The sequence below is a fragment of the Balaenoptera physalus genome (genome assembly GCF_965194825.1).
Source record: "Balaenoptera physalus genome assembly, chromosome: 3".
Taxonomy (NCBI): domain Eukaryota; kingdom Metazoa; phylum Chordata; class Mammalia; order Artiodactyla; family Balaenopteridae; genus Balaenoptera; species Balaenoptera physalus.
Genome location: NC_138890.1, coordinates 18,504,595 through 18,524,176, shown reverse-complemented (window position 1 = coordinate 18,524,176; position 19,582 = coordinate 18,504,595). Strand labels below are relative to the sequence as shown.

Genomic DNA, 19,582 nt, shown 5'->3' with positions numbered 1-19,582 from the left:
GCTAGTTTAAAATTGTGTGAGAACTTAAACTTGTGTATCATTCAGCTGATCTTTCAAGCTGAACATTCACTTCTCCACCCCCAAAATAAAACAGCTAGTTAAGGAATACAATACTGAACAAGGCTGAGTCCAAATCTCATGTTCACCAAATATACAAATAAACTCACCCATTACACCAGTGCAGCATAAAAGTATCAACTAGAATTTAACTGTGAAACCTAAGAGGATACTTACAAGTGGAAGATCAGTTTTATCACTTCTCTTTGTTCACTTCCTGACATTTCCAAAAGTCACCATACCAGAGTTCAAAGATGGTCACATACAAGAGTACAACCCACCTGTTTTCTTTTCTTACCACTCTCCAATTTGCACCCTACGTAAAAGGCTACTCAATTTCCCTCACACGTGTTAAGCTCACTCCTATTCCTCTACTTTTGCACATATTCTCCTTCAACCAGGGAATACCATTTCCCATCTTCACCAGTGAGTTAACTCTTGCCCACTTTCAGTTCTCAATTTGATTTGCCCAACTCCAAGAAACTACTGAAGTTAGGTATACCTGGTGCCCTGTCACAAGTAACACATATTAGACCATTCACCCCATGCATGCCAACTTCAAGTGCCTGTCTCACAACTAGACTGGGAGTTGTGTAGGCAGCTGGTGTGCTTGTGGTTTTGTATTCCAGTGCCCAACACAGAGCAGAGATCTCATGAGTATTGTTTAAATAGGAAAAAGGTTATTTTTCAAATTAAAATTTAAAATTTTAGGACTCCAGCTTTAAATGTGAATTCACAGAAGCATTGGAAAGGCCAGGCCAAAAGACCCGAGGTTCTGCCACAAACCAACCGTGTCACCACAGGCAAACTCTATCATCAGTTTCAGCATTTGGTGGCTTGTAAAATGGTATGAGGCAGCCCAGATGATCACGATGGCCCTAGTGATCACTAGGTGGTCACTACTATTTTCAGCTATAGTAGTCTACATTTTTCCTAACATTTAGACTGCATCACAGATTATCCAAATTATCAGATTTCAACCACCATTCAATTGTTCAAGCCAAATGGAATGTATGAAATGCTCCACTGCATTCAAAGACAGGTCCCAAAGACTCACCAGTCATCTGGTTTGACAGCATCAGGATCTGGTATTTTTGGTCTTTCATCCCAGTCTTCAGGCTTCTGGTCTTCTGGGTCCTCAATTTCACGTGAAGGATTTACAGGAGGAGTCATGTCATTTAACAGATTCCCACTGTTTACAACAGACTGGTCCACTAATATTTCAAAACTATTATCTGGATTCAAGACTGAAAAAATTAAATGCAATTTAAAAAAGTTAATTAGCCACTCATTCCCAAGCTCTCTTTACCACAACACAAACAATCATATTTCTAACAGAAAGCAAAGCATGGAGTAAAGACCTTGGGCGTTAGAACACGGTCATAGAGCCTTAGGCAAGTTAGCAAGCTTTTTCCTTATCTGTAAGTCGTAAATGTTAGCTCTTCAGGTTTTTAGGAATTAAAACAAATGACAGGTAAAATTTTTACACACCAAAAGATTCCATGTATGAACATGAAAAACATCAAAAAAACCCAAAGGTACATAAACTAATGCAATATTGGTTTGACACAAATGGTTACACACCAGTCAACAGGCAAATAAGTTTATTTATTATAACTGTCCCCCAACAGAAAAGGCCCATTTCCTCATTTTTTGAGTTGGTATTACCACTATGTTGCCAAAATTTCAAATTACACAAAATTTCAATCACATGTGGTTTATTAAACCACGTGTCTACTCAGGTTGTACTTCTGGAATCCAGTGAAGAATGCAAACATAATTTTAAATCCATAAAGGTATCTTAAGTGTGAATTATGCTAAAGCCTGGATCCTACATCTAAATGCCTAATAGGCAACTGACTAGGTCACAGCACATCCAGAATACTATGGAAAATGACAGAGTACTATGCTGCTATCCTCAATGACAATGAAGGTTATCAATGGTATGTACTCTCACAGAAAGATTCTCATGCTTTTGTGAAGAGAAAAAGTGAAATATAGCACACTTAACTTTTAATAAAAATTACATGTGTGTCTATACATATATACATGTTTATTCACATATAGTCAAATACATATCACAGTGTTGATATTTCAGATAATTTTAAATGTCTTCTTTTTGCTTATTTTTTCCTTTTAAATTCCTATGCTGAATATATGTTACTTTTGTTATAAAGAAGAAAGGTTATTGCATTCTTTAGGAAAAGAGGCATGTCTATATGTGATCTCAAAGCAGCAGGAAAAACTTCATTAAATAAAAAGACCCATTCCAATGTCCAAATGATTAAACTCAACTGTCTAGGTGTTGGAGCATCCAAACAAGTTCAACTAGAAGATACTCTGAAAAAAACTGTACACATATTTCTACTGTATGTCCTATAACTTAACATCCCATCAACAATAAACAAAGGGAGGAAATGAAGGGTGAGGATCAAGCAAAGAAGCTCTTTACGGGACATACAAGCTTATTCTTAAAATTGTTTCAAACCCTAGCTCTCAATTCAACCTAAGGAAGAGATGTTTTAGTGCTGAGAAATTAAGTTCTTCTCACTACTAAGATACTAAGTCAACAGAGATTCTTACTTGCAGCCTTACAATCTTTAAATTAAATGGATGATAAATGTGTAGTGCCATAAAACCCAAAATTTATTAGTAGTTTTTCTTACTTAATGTATAAAGATGTGTTTTCTTATCAGTAAAATAGGTCTTCAGATCTGCATCTGGCCTCTTAGCATGCTTTTCTTCATATACACCCGTTTTGGGGTTTTTGTGGCGAAAGATGAAGTGCAATTTATAGTCCTCTCCACATTTATCTGGACCAAACATAATCGTGTAAGGGGTCTTGTCGTGGAACTGATCCTTCAGAAACAAAAATGGATTAAGTAACTCAAAGTGTTGAAAAGCAACCTTTCAAAAGTGTGATATGTCCTCTTATAAAATCCCAAATAGTGTCCTATTAAAGGAAAAGTTTATTCATTTATGAGGTTTGTATAGATACCAGTGAAAAGGAATAACCAGAAATTACTGGAAAATTTTACATGAGAATGTATGAAAGTGCTTAAAAACACAAAATAATGCATATACCTAGATAGTTACTGCTTCTTTCATAAAACAAAGAAATAAGTTTGCTAAAACTAAAAATTACACAGGACAGAAACCAAGGATAAAACAAAACAGCTTTGAAATTTACATTTCAAATAAAAAGCACAGAAATGTCAAAGTCAGTATTTCCAACCTCCAAAATATTTCAACAGCAGGAGAAACGGCCTTATTTTCACAGGTCTTAGAAAATTTTCTTTCCTTTTCTCTGAGATTCTTAAAAGGTAACTGTGGGTGGCCACATAAAGAAATAGGAAGTACCTACCAGGTTGAGCTCTGGGGTTTTGGAAAGTAGTTTCACATAGGCACCACCACATTCTATTCCATTTTGGAAATTAACCTCATACCTAATTTCAGAGAGAAAGGCAGAGACCATATGGCATTTGAAAGATCAAATTTCTTAATTTACTTCCCTTTCCCCCACTTTGGTCACATGTTTTATCATAGGTCATATGTGAAGATTCCATCTTCTACTGTTATACTTAACCAATCCCCCAAAATTAAATAAGTAAAAGAAAATTAAATCTTAATGCAGATTCCCAGTAAATACTGTTTGCAAAATCCAGAAGTTCATTTGCTATCAGTAGGAAAAATAGCTGATTTATTTCAAAATAATTTACTGGGCATGAAAAAAATGTTATATTACAGGATGCTTAAATACATCCTAAAATTCCTACTGTAGCATGTAATTATTCTCATAATTTTTTTTTACATAGAGTAATAGTTTTATAATGTCTTCACTCTTCCTAGAAAGGGTCTATCAAGCAAGTGTTTCACTCACTGAACAATGAGAGGCTTGGTATCAAAGATGAAGGGCTTGTTCAGTTTAGCAGAGATAGCATGATGCTTGGCTCGAGACATCAATACAAGTCCTTTATCGCCTGGAAGTTTTGTTTCCTTCATTTCATCTACCTCCCATTTTCCTGCAAGACAACAAAAAAGGTCCCACTCCCTAATTACACCTCTGAAGATCCTGAAATCGTAACAAACAAAACTCCAAGTTGTGCAAATCCATCATACTGACAAATGTTTAACATGTTCCATTTACCTCTGAGAGCTGGTCTATTAATATTAAACACACATAATTGACAAATATTAGGATATGGTTTTTAAAAACCTATAGCACATTCATTCTACCAATGCCTAGAAAAGACCTTCCATTTCCAAAATACAGCACCATGGGTAATAAATTTTCTTTCCATTTTATGGTGTAAAAATAAACATTAAACAGGTCTAACCCTATAAAATATAATGGGACACACAAAGAAAGCAAACTTCCAATGAAAAATCTTAAAATGTATACATACTCCTTTTAAACTAGTCTTGGGAGATACTATGGAAATACATCAAACCTCAATCTGCTATTATATCTAAATCAAATGCAACTCTCACCATCATATTTGGCAATTTCGTCATCAGTGTCATCTTTCTTGGCTTTGGATAAAATCCACCTGTAATTAAGACATACCCCTAAATTAAGATTCAAATTATAGTTGGCCTGTAAAAAGAAACAATGTAAACAATAATAAAAACAGGAACTATCCAGCTCTTCTTAGCCTACCTAACCACTCTACTTTCAACTTTTAAATGTGTCATTCAAGTAGTGATAATATATTGTACTCAACTCAAAAACCTGTAAGAAAAAGTACCAAACCCATGAAATAATTTCACCTTTTAAAACTCAAGAGAAAACAATTTTCTCAAAGAACAAAACACAGGGTGAAGGGAAAAGAAATGGAAGCAAGAACCACATGTTCTAAAACACTATTTTCCTAAATGGGACAAACATATAAAATAGTTAGACATTTCACTATATAAGATAATATTCAAAAAGGAATACACTATTTCATCATATTTATATGATGTCTGCCTCTAAGATTTTTTTCCCCTAAGAAACACTTACCCTGACAGAGTTCCTCTGTCAAAGCAATCAGCAAAATACACTTCCCCTGTTGGAACTGGAGCTTTGTAGGTGACCTGTGTTAAATATAAAAATGAATTAAGAATTGAAATATTCAGCAACACTCCTTTCTCAGTAGGATCTATTCTCTTGGTTTGCTTTCAAAACTTTCACAGCTGGCCCTTGAATTCAATCCATATAACTTATCTTTGGGACAATATAACAAAGGCTGACAGAGAGATCAATAAAAATTTTAGCAAATTTTGCTTTCCCTGTGGATAAGGATCCAAAATTTACCTTCATTCTCTGATTATCTCAAGAGGCAAAATGAATAGATTCAAAGACCACTTCAAACCTTTGGAGATGGAGGAGTGCTGGTATCTGCTTTCGGTTTTGAGTCTTCTACCTCTTCAATGACATCATCAAGGTCATCCTCAATGTCAATCACATCATCGTCATGTCCATCATGAGCCTGAACAAGAGCAGTTCCAAGGACCAGTAACACACACAGCAACCACTTCCCTTCCATGATCTAAATATAAAAAAGGGTACAGTTAAATGTATCACCTCCTTTTAAAAATTTTGTAAGACCACTAACCCCTCTCTTATTTAAAATTAAGGCTTTCAAATCAGAACTTTATTGTATTTCATTTTACAGATAAAGAAAGTGAACCCAGAATGATAAAGCAGTTTTCCTAAAATCAGTTAGTTAAAAGATTCAACTTCAATAAAAATTTCAAAATAAAACTCAAACATAAACAGGTGTCCCCATATAGAATATCATGTTGGCTACACAAATTTAGGGTGTTCAGATACAATTTCAAACTAACTTCCTGCATTTGTAAAGAGCTCTATAATGGACAAAGCCCCTTTGACAGGTTAGTTTAAATGAGTTAAAACATTACAATGAAGTAACAGAGGAGCTAACTAGCCTCACATTAAACACTTAATTTAGATGCTGCTGCTCTTGTCCAAAGACCATCAAGTGTAGATATGGTTTTAAATTAGTGTTTTAAGGCTCAACAAAAAAATATATTAAACCACGGACCAGCTATCTTTACCTCTTATTTTCTAAGCCTGTAAGTGCCTTATGTATTGTATTAGACTGTCATGAATGGTAGTCGGTCCTTTTCCCAAAACCGCAGATCTAAAGATATAAAAACTGAGCCACATGGATGCACAAAAATATTTGGTAGTAGGTAGTATAGAGTTTCAATTCTCCAAGACGAAAAGAGTTCTCTCTGGAGATGGATGGAGGTGAAAGCTGCACAACAATGAGAATGTACTTAATACCACTGAACTTAATAATGGTTAAGATGGTAAGTCTTCTTTTTTAAATTTTATTTATTTATTTATTTATTTTTGGCTGTGTTGGGTCTTCGTTTCTGTGCGAGGGCTTTCTCCAGTTGCGGCGAGCGGGGGCCACTCTTCATCGCAGTGCGCGGGCCTCTCACTGTCGTGGCCTCTCCCGTTGCGGAGCACAGGCTCCAGACGCGCAGGCTCAGTCGTTGTGGCTCACGGGCTTAGTTGCTCTGCGGCATGTGGGATCTTCCCAGATCAGGGCTCGAACCCGTGTCCCCTGCATTGGCAGGTGGATTCTTAACCACTGCGCCACCAGGGAAGCCCCGATGGTAAGTCTTATGATAAGCATTTTTACTACAATAAAAAAGATTTTAGGGGCTTCCCTGGTGGCGCAGTGGTTAAGAATCCGCCTGCCAATGCAGGGGACGGACATGGGTTTGAGCCCTGGTCTAGGAAGATCCCACATGCCGCGGAGCAACTAAGCCTGTGCGCCACAACTACTGAGCCTGCACTCTAGAGCCCGTGAGCCACAACTACTGAGCCTGTGTGCCACAACTACTGAAGCCCACGCGCCTAGAGCCCGTGTTCTGCAACAAGAGAAGCCACTGCAATGAGAAGCCCACACACCACAACGAAGAGTAGCCCCTGCTTGCCGCAACTAGAGAAAGCCCGCGCGCAGCAACGAAGACCCAACACAGCCAAAAATAAATAAATAAAATAAATAAATTTTTAAAAAAATTTTAAAAAGAAAATAGCTTAATTTTTTTTTTTTGGTGTCTTGTAAATCAACTTATTCCAATGCTGAATTTGATGCCTAATTCCTTATAAACTCTATAATCCTTTAAAGTGAGTAACAATATGTAGAACTAGATTTTCACATATCATTTGGTGGTATTTCTTTTATTTACATATCTTGGGTACTGTTTTCACAAAATGAAAGAAGGTAAAGTTCACTGGATTCCTAAATGCTTAGCATTTAGGCAGTGCAGAAAGTAAAAGTGCTAAAAAAAAAAGTGCTAAATAAAATCACTGATAACATTTCCTAGGACTGGTATTAGTTTTTAGGAGAAACTCTCAATGTCAACATTCTGCTCTAGTTTCTAATATATTAGGAATATCAGTAATTTCATTTATTCACTGGAAAGGCCTCTATTCTCTACTATCAAAATAATATACAATGGCACAGCAACATTGCTTTGATTTACAATTACAAGGGATTCTCTAAAACTAAACAGGTTGATTCAACACTTTCATCTAAATCAACTCTATACAACTCCCAAGTCCTCACAGAAACAATGCTATAAATGGTAGCTGGGTTCCCAGGGATAAGCTACAAAACCAAATTAGCCCAAATCATAGCTAAAACAATATATGCATACAATTGTTAAAACTTTTTAAAAGACAAAATGTGGTAAGCCTAGTAGTAATTAAATGAAGCACAAAACCAGTGGATTAATCCAGACTAAGTACTGATGCTGGAACACCGCTGCTCAAGGAAAAGCTAATCAGGGAGATGAGCTAACTACTTACCTTTTAAAAAGGTAAGACTGATTTTTTTTTCTCAATAATTTTTAATTTGTTGATATATTGCTGTTGTGGGCTTAACTGTGCCCCCCTCCCCCAATTCACATGTTGAAGCCCTAACTCCCAATGTAATATTTGGAGATAGGACCTTTAGGGACGTAATAAAGGTTAAAAGAGGTCATAAGGCTGGGGCCCTAATCTGATAGGCCTGGAATCTATATAAAATGAAGAGAACCAGGAGTCCGTGTGCACAGAGGTAATAAGTCCATGTGAGAGGACACAACAAGATGGTGGCCCTCTGCAAGCCGAGGAGAAAGTCCACACAAGAAACCAACTCTGCCAATGCCCTGATCATGGACTTCCAGACTCCAGACTCAGAGAAAATAAATTTCTGTTGTTTAAGCCACCCAGCCTGTGGTACTGTTACGGCAGTCCAAGCAGACTAATACAACTGTCCTTAGGTTAAGCATAATTTTATATAAGGCAGTGCTTCTCAAACCTGAGCATGCATCAGGGGGCTTTTTAAAACAAATCACGGGCTTCCCTGGTGGCGCAGTGGTTAAGAATCTGCCTGCTGGGGGTGGGGTAGTGGGGGTGGTGGTGGTGGGATGAATTGGGAGATTGGGATTGACATATATACACTAATATGTATAAAATGGATAACTAATAAGAACCTGCTGTATAAAAAAATAAATAAAATTCAAAAAAAAAAAAATCCGCCTGCCAATGCAGGGGACACGGGTTTCAGCCTTGGTCCAGGAAGATCCCACATGCCGTGGAGCAACTAAGCCCGTGCGCCACAACTACTGAGCCAGCATACCACAACTACTGAAGCTTGCGCGCCTAGAGCCCTTGCTCCGCAACAAGAGAAGCCACCGCAATGAGAAGCCTGTGCACCGCAACGAAGAGTAGCCCCCGCTCGCTACAACTAGAGAAAGCCTGCACGCAGCGGCAAAGACCCAACACCACCAAAAATAAATACAATAAATAAATTTATTTTAAAAATTAAAAATAAATTTAAAAAATTGCTGATTCAGTAGATGTGGGCTGGGACTTCACATTTCTAACAAGTTCCAGGGGATGCAAAGGCTGCTAGCTCAGGAATCACACTTTGAGAACCAATGATTAGGGTTTATGAATAATCAATTTGTGCTTTGTTTTCCAGTTAATAAAAGCACTTTCACATAGGCACACTGTTTCGCATAAACCTCCCTTGAGGTATTACTCTCATTTTACTTTACTTATTAATAACTAAAACTTAGTAAAATGAAAATAACCCAATCATTTACTCATTATCACAACCAAAAAGAGTCAAAGAATTCATATCCCATATTTCTATTACGCTAGACAAAATGTAGTTGAATACTGAAGAGGTGTGACAGAGACAGGACAGGAAGACTAGTCAGTAAGGGTACTAAAGGGAGTGGTCTGGAATAGGGGATTAAGGTAGGGTTTAGTGAGGGAAAGTGCAACTGCAGAACAGCTAGCCCTGGTTGGTGGACCAAAGATCCTGGGAAAGGAGGCATCTGTGTGGGGGAGGCAGAATGACCCAATGAAAGGAAAACAGTTTTCAGGTAGCAGAAGGCTACCATCCCTGTCAGGAACAACAAAGGGATAGGGAGTCTCCAGCAAACTTCAGGAAATGCATTTCTCTCCACCACCATTTCCCCTACACCCTGAGTTGCAGGACCCAGTTTTTCAGAAGTCTAAGGCACATATCTGTTAACTTTCGCATTATCCAGAGGGTTGTTAAAGCTGTGGAGGAACCATTACTGCCAAACCATGGTAAACCGATTCTCATAGCTGTGCACTGATGATCCTAAGCCACTGCTAGTTTTACATATGCTATTTCAACATTTGTAATTTGCCAATACTCCCGAGAAACTGCTACAGCAAACAGGTCTAGTTCCAAGAGCCACTATGAAGCCAGCCCAAACATTTCAAGTTTTGTTAAAGACCTGGTCATACTTAAAATAATTCAAGACAATATATTTTAAGGTGATCTTAATTCTCTGCTTCATTAATGAAAATTCAATATTACCAAGAAACAAAATCCGCCCTCATTTCAATCCTCTTACCCACACTCCTTATATCAAATGGAGTCCAAAAAGGATGTTGCGCTATTACGCTTTCTAGATGAAAACATAGGAGAAATTTTAAGTGATCTTGGGCTTGACAATGAGTTTTCAATACAACATCAAAAGCAAGGTACATTATTTGCACAGTATATCTTTTCCAACTCTTTTACTTTCAACCTTTTTGTACCATTGTTTTGTTTTTTTAATAAATTTTTAAAAATTAAAAAAAAGCAAGATACGTGAAAGAAAAAATTAGTTAAATTGAACTTTATTAAAATTTAAAACTTCAACTCTATGAAAGAAACTTAAGAGAATTAAAAAACAAAACAAGGTAGGAAAAAATATTTGCAAAATACATATCTAATAATGAACTGGTTTCCAAAATGTACAAAGAACACAACTCAACAATAAGAAAACAGGGACTTCCCTGGTGGTCCAGTGGTTAAGACTGCGCGCTACCGGACTTCCCTGGTGGCGCAGTGGTTAAGGATCCGCCTGCCAATGCAGGGGACACAGGTTTGAGCCCTGGTCCGGGAAGATCCCACATGCCGCAGAGCAACTAAGCCAGTGCGCCACAACTACTGAGCCTGCACTCTAGAGCCCGCAAGCCACAAATACTGAAGCCCACACACTTAGAGCCCGTGCTCCTCAACAAGAGAAGCTACCGCAAAGAGAAGGCTGTGCGCCACAACAAAGAGTAGCCCCCCACTCACTGCAACTAGAGAAAGCCCACGTGCAGTAACAAAGATCCAACTCAGCCAAAAAAAAAAAAAGACCCCATGCTCCCAACGCAGGGGGCCCGGGTTCGATCCCTGGTCAGGGGACTAGATCCCACACACCACAACTAGGAGTCCGCATGCCGCAACTAAAGATCCCACATGCCGCAACTAAAGATCCCGCATGTCACAAGTAACACCCAGCACAGCCAAATAAATTAAAAAATAAATATTTTTTAAAAATCAGAAAACAAACCCCTCAATTATAAAATGGGCAAAAGATCTGAACAGATACCTCACCAAAGAAGATATTCAGATGGCATATGAAAAGATCAAACATCATTTGCCATTAAGTAACTGCAAATTAAAACAACGAGGGCCTTCCCTGGTGGCGCAGTGGTTAAGAGTTTGCCTGCCCATGCAGGGGACAGGGGTTCAATCCCTGGTCCAGGAAGATCCCACATCCTGCAGAGCAACTAAGCCCATGCACCACAACTACTGAGCCTGTGCTCTAGAGCCCTTGAGCCACAGCTACTGAGCCCGCGTGCCACAACTACTGAAGCCCGCGAGCCTAGAGCCCGTGCTCTGCAACAAGAGAAGCCACCGCAATGAGAAGCCCGCACACCGCAACGAAGAATAACCCCCACTCGCCGCAACTAGAGAAAGCCTGCATGCAGCAACGAAGACCCAACACAGCCAAAGATAAATAAATTTTAAAAAATAAATAAAATAAAACAAAACAATGAGATACTAATATACACCTATTAGCATGGCTAAGATTAAAAAAACTGGCAAGGATGTGAAGTAACGGCAACTCTCATTTCACTGCTGGTGAAAATCCAAAATAGTACAGCCACTCTGGAACATAGTTTGGCAATTTCTTACAAAGCTAACTATAGACTTACCACAGGATTCAGCAATCATGCTCACAGGTACTCGCCCAACTGATCTGAAAGCTTACGAATGCACAGAAACTCGCACTCGCAATTAGCAGCTTTATCCATAAGCACCCAAAACTTGAAGAAACCAAAATGTTCTTCAGTAGGGGAATGAATAAACAAACTGTAGTACACCCATACGATGGAACATTGTTCAGAAATTAAAAGATGAGCTATCTAAAATGAATCACTTTGTCATACAGCAGAAATTAACACAACATTGTAAATAAACTATAAACTATACTTCAATTAAAAAAAAAAAAGAGCTATCAAGCCAAAAAAAGACTTGGATGAATCTTTAATGCCTACTGCTAACTGAAAGAAGCCAGTCTGAAAAGGCGACATGCTATAGAATTCCAATTAGATCACATTCTGAAAAAGGCAAAACTCTAGATACCAAAAACAAAAAAAAAAGTCAGTGGTTGTCAGAGGTTCAGGGGAGGGGGTCAGGTTGAATAGATAAGCACAGGGGACTTTCTTAGGCAGTGAAACCATTCTATACGATGCTATAATTATGGATACATGACACTATATCCATCTTTCAAATCCCATAAAAAACTTTATAGCACAAAGAATGAATCTTCATGTATGAAAAAAATTTTTTTTAAATATGTTTTTTTAAACTTATTTTATTTATTCATTTATTTTTGGCTACATTGGGTCTTCGTTGCTGCGTGCAGGCTTTCTCTAGTTGCAGCGAGGAAGGTTACTCTTTGTTGCAGTGTGCAGGCTTCTCACTGTGGTGGCTTCTCTTGTGTGGAGCATGGGCCCTAGGTGTGCGGGCTTCAGTAATTGTGGCACGCAGGCTCAGTAGTTGTGGCTCACGGGCTCTAGAGCACAGGCTCAGCAGTTGTGGCACACGGGCTTAGTTGCTCCGTGGCATGTGGGATCTTCCCAGACCAGGGCTCGAACCTGTGTCCCCTGCATTGGCAGGTGGATCCTTAACCACTGCGCCACCAGGGAAGCCCCATGTATGAAAATTTTAAAAAATCATTGAAGAGGTTGAGTGATCCAAGGATAGCACACAGGATGTGACAAAACAATCTAACTGTATTACAAATATACAAAACAACCTCACTGAACGGGGTGGAGGGAAAAGATGTTAACCTAAGTAACGCAGGAAAGTGAGTGGAGACTGTAAAACCAGACTGTACAAAAGCACTGTTCAAGTTGAGTAAGTTGTTTCACATGAATACACAGGTTAACAATTCGGATACTGCTATATATGTATATCAGAATTGAACAACTAAATAAATGGATTGTGGGAGCCACTTTCAGTGTTGGGTGTGTGAATTTTACAGATAAGCAAGGGAAAGAGACTAAAATAATCCTCATTGTAATGGGCGAGAGAGACTATAGTATGAATTCATGTTTATCTTAATATACAGAGGGTTACACAGAGAAGTATTTATAGATATGTGCATATATACCAGTTAGTATACACATATATATTTCCTTGCTCTGTCAGCTAAGAGGGCATACAAGAAACTGCTACACCCCAGTAGCAATAAATACACCTAGTAGCAAGGATCTTGGTTTCCAATATCATCTCCAATACAAGGAAACAGTGTTCCTTGGCTGATTCTAGGATTAGGCAGGAAATATACAAGACGAGCCTGGAGCATCTTGTAGTGCCAGAAAGGGAAGTGTTCAAAACAAAAACAAAACACCCACAGTGATGTGGGCTATGTCAAAGGAACACAAGAAAAAGCAATGGCCAAAGCTGGAACAATACAAGCAACAAAGTAAGTGGTACTGGATTATACCTCAAAGTATAAAATAAATGCCCATGAATCTATACAATACAAATATATTACTGAGTAAATAAATAAATGAGGAAGAGACAAATTTCCCATGAAGAAATATTCCAAGTAACGGATGTAGATACTCCACTGTCAAGGAGTGGAACATAGCCCCCCACTCCTTACGTGTGGGCTACACATAGTGATATTGATATCCTTCCAAAGAGCACAGTATGGAAAGGGGGAAAAACAAGAACTTTACAGTGGAGAAACCTAGCAAACACTACCTCAGCCAGGTGATCAAGGTCAACATCCAAAGTAATAGGTCATGTTGATAGTATGTACCCTTGATACAATGTGATGAAAACAGTACTTTAACCTCTGTGGTCTTCTTCCCAAAAATCCATACTCCCTCTCATCATGAGAAAAATATCAAAGAAATCCCAATAGAGGGACATGCTACAAAATAATCTGACCAGTAGTCCTCAAAATATGTCAAGGTCATCAAAAAACAAAGAAAATCTAAAAAACTGTCACAGCCAAGAGGAGCTTAAGGAGACATGATGACTAAATGTAATGTGGTATCATGGAACAGAAAAAGGGCAGCAAGTAAAAACAAAGGAAATCTGAATTAAATATGGGCTTTAGTTGGTAATTATTTATCAATATTGGTTCATTAATTATAATAAATGTACTATACTAATGTTAAGTTGTTAATAATGGCAGAAACTGGGTATGGGTTATATGGTAATACTCTGTACTATCTTTATAATCTTCTTGTAGATCCAAAACTATTCTGTAAAAATTAGTTTATTTTTTTTTTAAAAGATGTTCCATTATTATGCACCAAATGTGATTGATTTGCCAAAAACCAGTTACTGGCATAATCAGGATCAGAGGCCAAGTTTCCTGTCTCCCAATACCTTACTTGGTAATTCTATACTGCTTTTGTCTTAGAAACACAAAATGATTTTTCACATTTTAGTGTCTAAAAAGATTTCAGAAGCTTTTTTCTCCCTTTAAAACCCTTCATTTGAGGACTTCCTTGGTGGCACATTGGTTAAGACTCCATGCTCCCAATGCAGGGGGCCCAGGTTCGATCCCTGGTCAGGGAACTAGATCCCACATGCATGCCACAACTAAGAGTTCGCATGCCACAACTAAGGAGCCCACCTGCTGCACATAAGACCCGGCACAACCAAATAAAAATAAATTAATATTAAAAAAAAAACAAACAACCTCTTCATTTGTCTTAACATTTACAGACTCCTAAGCAGGGAGCGTATTTCTCTGTTGTCACCCACTATTTCTAAGATTATCAATAGGAAATACGTAACAAGTAGCTCAACAACAAACCAATAATGCTTTTAAAAAACAAAGAGCACATCTCCCCCACCCCCAACTTGCCCAAGGCCACAGAGCAAGTGATTCCTAGATCCAGAATGCTCAGGAATAAAAGTGAATAAAGAAATTAGGTACCTTTAAACCGAGTAACTTTCCAGCAGTAAATAAACATTTACCACATTTTCTAAGTCCCTTCTACTTCACAGTTCATGCTCACTAAGCTACATTAGCTCTTCTAATACAAGATTTCTCATATTCCTGAATGCCATTATAGCAGTTTCTCCCATACTTTTACTTTCTACTTGAAAGCCATCATTTTCTTGGTGCACTTCATTTCCTGGTTTTCTTCCAAGAGCCATTTTCTCGCTCTAATTTTTTTTATCACTGCAAGACTGTTACTCTACAGCAGTGCCCCTTTGAGCTAGGGTGCAAATGCTGGGTGGATGTCTATCTAACTCATGACTAAGCTACTTAGTGCCACAAACTGTCTCACAGTAGGCCCATTTAAATTCCTGTCTTGGCCAAATTACAAATTACTTACAGGCATAGACCTCCAGGAGAGCCAGCAATTAAAAATCAAAACCACGAACAAGAAAATCTTTTAATATTTATGAGTCTACTGAAGTGAACTTTCCTTAAAAATACCCTTAAGTTATATGTAAACGTGAGTTTTGTGTGGCTTTATCTTACAATATCCCTTAACTAGAGCAAAGGCTAAGTCAATAAAACCAATACTATGAGGGCCAACACTATACAGTCCAAGTTCTGATTTCTGTTGATCCAGAACTTGATCTACAAATACAACTTACAATTTCTAGGTTCTAGAGAAGTGAACAGACTGCACTTCCTTCAAATACTCATCAATAAATCTCTCAACTGGATTTATTTTTTTTGGCCCCACTGCACAGCTTGCAGGACCTTTGTTCCCCCACCAGGGATCGAACCCAGGCCCCAGCAGTGAAAGCGGCGAGTCCTAACCACTGGACCACCAGTGAATTCTCGCAACTGGACTTTTAATAAATGCTGGGTGGCAGAGTTCAAGACTTTTCTGGCAGTCACGACTAAACTGTCGGAATTCTGCGTTACAAAGAGTTAAAGCAGAATATATCTGATGCCCATCAGAAAACCCAGCACATGTCAGAAACTAAATGAATGTTTGCTGATAGTGGTCAATTCCATGAGTGTCAACTAGTTACCAAGGATTTAAAAAAAAAAAAAAAAGTCTCTAACCTAAAGATCGATCTATATAGGGTGTCCTTAAAGTCTGGAAACATTGGGCTTCCCTGGTGGTGCAGTGGTTGAGAATCTGCCTGCCAATGCAGGGGACACGGGTTGGAGCCCTGGTCTGGGAAGATCCCACGTGCCGCGGAGCAGCTGGGCCCGTGAGCCACAGTTACTGAGCCTGCGTGTCTGGAGCCTGTGCTCCGCAACAAGAGAGGCCACGATAGTGAGAAGCCCGCGCACCGTGATGAAGAGTGGCCTCCGCTTGCCACAACTACAGAAAGCCCTCGCACAGAAACGAAGACCCAACATAGACATAAATAAATACTTAAAAAAGAAATCTATTAAAAAAAAGTCTGGAAACATAAAAAGTATTTGCCCATGTTTTCAGAGTTTATGAATATTCTGTTGTATTAGTTCTATTAATCAAATGTTGGGGGTTTTAGGAGGATATCAAAATAAACTCATAACCTTTTATCTAACTAAGAAAAAAATGCGCATAGGTATGTTAGTACCACTTAACGCTCTAGCTTGAGTATTTTCCTTCTATTAAAAAAGTGTCAAAAAAGTAAAAATTTCAAAAATGAATTAGTGTCATGATAAAATTGCACATAACTATGTACACACAAGGGCATATAAAACCTGGAGAAATCTGAATAAGGTCTGTAGACTGTACCAGTGCAATTTTTTCCTAGTTTTGATATTTTACAATAGTTATCTATCTATACTACTACTGGGGGAAGCTGGGTGATGGGCACAAGAGACCTCTCTGTACTATTTTGCAACTTTCTGCGGGCCTATAATTATTTCAAAATTAAGCGCTTCTTTTAAAAAATTTATTACTGGATCAGTATAGATGGTTCTTTAGACTTGATCAAAGTTGTCTAGAAACCAGCTTTAAATTCTAAAGCATAGAAGTACAAAGGAAGACACAGAAATGAGTTGGATTAGAAATGTGAACCTCTTACTCCCTTCCTTCCAGTTAATAAGTGTTTTGTTTTTAATAATAAAATATAATTATCAACCTATATCCAAGTCAGAGAAGCTCTACCCCCTGGGATCACATAGACAAATGTACACAAAGCCAAGAAAACAGGAGCTAAACATATGCACATTTGTAATATACATTTATAAATAATATAAATGACTTCTGACTTGCTTCTCAGTTTGCCAAGAACAGAGCAAAAAGCCCAGTTCTCAAAATCTGAGTCAGGATTCTTCAAGAGAAACTAATCTACTCACCTTTAATGTTTCAGTTCACTCTTTTAACTTTTCAAAGAGTGAATTTATCTTGAATTCTAGAGATGGAAGTTTTCTATTTTAAAAACTGATGATTCAGAAAATGAACTCCTTATACAAAAGGCAGTATGGTGTATGTGATGGTGTGAACTGTCAAGTCAGAGAAAGCTGGGTTCTAGACTTTCCTGATCCTCTTTGTGGCCTTGGTCAGCTTATTGAATTTCCATGAGTCTTTTTTCCCTATTTTATAATGTAGCTAGTAGTATTAGTGGCTCAAAGGCTTGCTGTGAAAATATAAAAAGATAATATAAAGTCTATCAGAGTCCAGTACCTCATAGGAGTTCCCAAATGGTTTGTTCTTTGACACAAAATTAGTACAACCACAGTGAATACATTTTCAATTCCCAGAATGGGCCAAAAGGTGTAACTGTGCCTGTACACCTCCTGTATTTCAACAAAGCTGAATGATTTTATGTAACAAGAAAAACTAGCTTTCCTCTGATTATATTCTATGATTTCGTCTTTAACTCTTCCTTGCAACGGGTGTATATACAATTATAGCATTTGGACAGGGAAATATCCCTGTTTATCTGTGATTTTCTTTTTTCCTGCTCTGCCACCAATTCTTTATGAATTCTCCCAAATTTAACTTATTTTTGGTTAATAATTCTGTTCTCAGCACACATTCTAAAAACACTCCATATTATTTTACTATACACATTCAATAATGTACGAGACTTCAACTGAACACAAAATATTCTCTTTAACGGAAACAGACACATTCTGCATTGAATTTTAACAAATCCAAAATTGATCAACTTTAGGAATGGGCAAATACTAAAGAAATATTACATTTGTCACTTCTCATTGGCAGAATCTTTATGCTCAGTAAGGGTCCATTCAGAAAGAAAAATCTTTAAAACAAAGGGAGGCTCAAATTATTTTTAAATTAAATTTAAACTTTAATATTTTCAAGTTAGTCTAGTTTTGCATCTATTTTCTTAAAAGATACCGGTCTATGGTTTTACGAAGTCTTTGTCTGGTTTTGGTATCAGGGTAATATTGGCCTCATAGAATGAGTTGGAAAGTGTTCTCTCTTGTATTTTTGGAAGAGTTTGTGAAGGACTAGTGTTAATTCTTCCCTAAGTATTTGGTAGAATTCACCAGTGAAGCCATTTGGTTCTGGGCTTTTCTTTGTGAGACTTTGTTCCTTAAAAGTAGTTAGGAAATTTCACCTCTAATTCCTTTAATCCATGAGAAATTAGAAAGAGGAACAGAAGGAATCCCACAGAAGGGATTATTTGTCTCTTAAGAGGGCTGAGGAAGTTCCTTTCTATTCCTAGTTTATTGAGTGCTTCTATCATGAAAGGGTGTTGCACTTTATCAACTGCAATGATCATGCGGTTTTTGTCCTTTATTAATGCAGTATATTACATTCTTTATTATGGTTTGGTGAACCAACCTTACATTTCTGGGATAAATCCCACTTGGTGGTGGTGTATAATTTTTTTTTTTTTAATTTTTAAATTTTATTTATTTACTTTTGGCTGCATTGGGTCTTTGTTGCTGCACGCGGGCTTTCTCTAGTTGCAGCAAGTGGAGGCTACTCTTTGTTGCAGTGCGCAGGCTTCTCATTGCAGTGGCTTCTCGTTGCAGAGCACAGGCTCTAGGTGCTCGGGCTTCAGCAGTTGTGGCACTCAGGCTCAGTAGTTGTGGCGCACGGGCTTAGTTGCTCCGCGGCATGTGGGATCCTCCCAGACCAGGGCTCAAACCCGTGTCCCCTGCATTGGCAGGCAGATTCTTAACCACTGCGCCACCAGGGAAGCCCTATAATTCTGTATGTTGCTGGATCCCATTTGCTAGCATTTTGAGGATTTTTGCATCTATTTTCTTAAGGGATACTGTTCTATGTTTTTCTTTTCCTGTGAAGTCTGTCTGGTTTTGGTATCATGGTAAGATTGGCTTCATAGAATGAGTTGGGAAGTGTTCCCTCTTCTATTTTTTAGAAGAGTTTGTGAAGGATTGGTGTTAAAACCATTTGGTTCAGGGCTTTCCTCTGTGGAATTTTACCTCTTAAAAGTAGTTAGGAAATTTCACCTCTAATTCCTTTGATCCATGAGAAATTAGAAAGAAGAACAGAAGTGACCTAGCTGGTGTTCTAGGTTTCTGGGGGGAATTTTTTTTTTTTGGCCACGCCGCACAGCTTGTGGGATCTTAGGTCCCCAACCAAGGGATCGAACCCCGGCCCCCTGCAGTGGAAGCGCTGAGTCCTAACCACTGGACTGCCAGGGAATTCCCAAAAGTGATTTTTTTAAAAAGGCAGTGTGTAATAAAAAATTAGGCAGTCTTTCTTTCATGTAGGCTATCCATTCATCTGTTAATATACCCTTTTATTTTTTTAATATTTATTTATTTATTTATT

At 38.1% G+C, this 19,582-nt stretch overlaps 1 protein-coding gene across 3 annotated transcripts in view; it reads right to left on the bottom strand.

Annotated features, from left to right (window-relative positions):
- Positions 1-19,582, bottom strand: part of CANX (calnexin) — a 32,359-nt gene that overhangs the window by 9,532 nt on the left and 3,245 nt on the right. For all 3 annotated transcript variants that reach the window (XR_014261494.1, XM_082453493.1, XM_082453494.1), the window contains exons 2-8: positions 5,412-5,588; positions 5,060-5,133; positions 4,549-4,607; positions 3,938-4,079; positions 3,422-3,503; positions 2,724-2,916; positions 1,115-1,304 (exon numbers count right to left, since the gene is read on the bottom strand). Coding sequence is in view for 2 of the 3 variants with exons in the window: in XM_082453493.1 (XP_082309619.1) it covers positions 1,115-1,304; positions 2,724-2,916; positions 3,422-3,503; positions 3,938-4,079; positions 4,549-4,607; positions 5,060-5,133; positions 5,412-5,585 (914 nt within the window). In the remaining variant the exon portion in view is untranslated. The remainder of the gene's footprint in view (positions 1-1,114; positions 1,305-2,723; positions 2,917-3,421; positions 3,504-3,937; positions 4,080-4,548; positions 4,608-5,059; positions 5,134-5,411; positions 5,589-19,582) is intronic.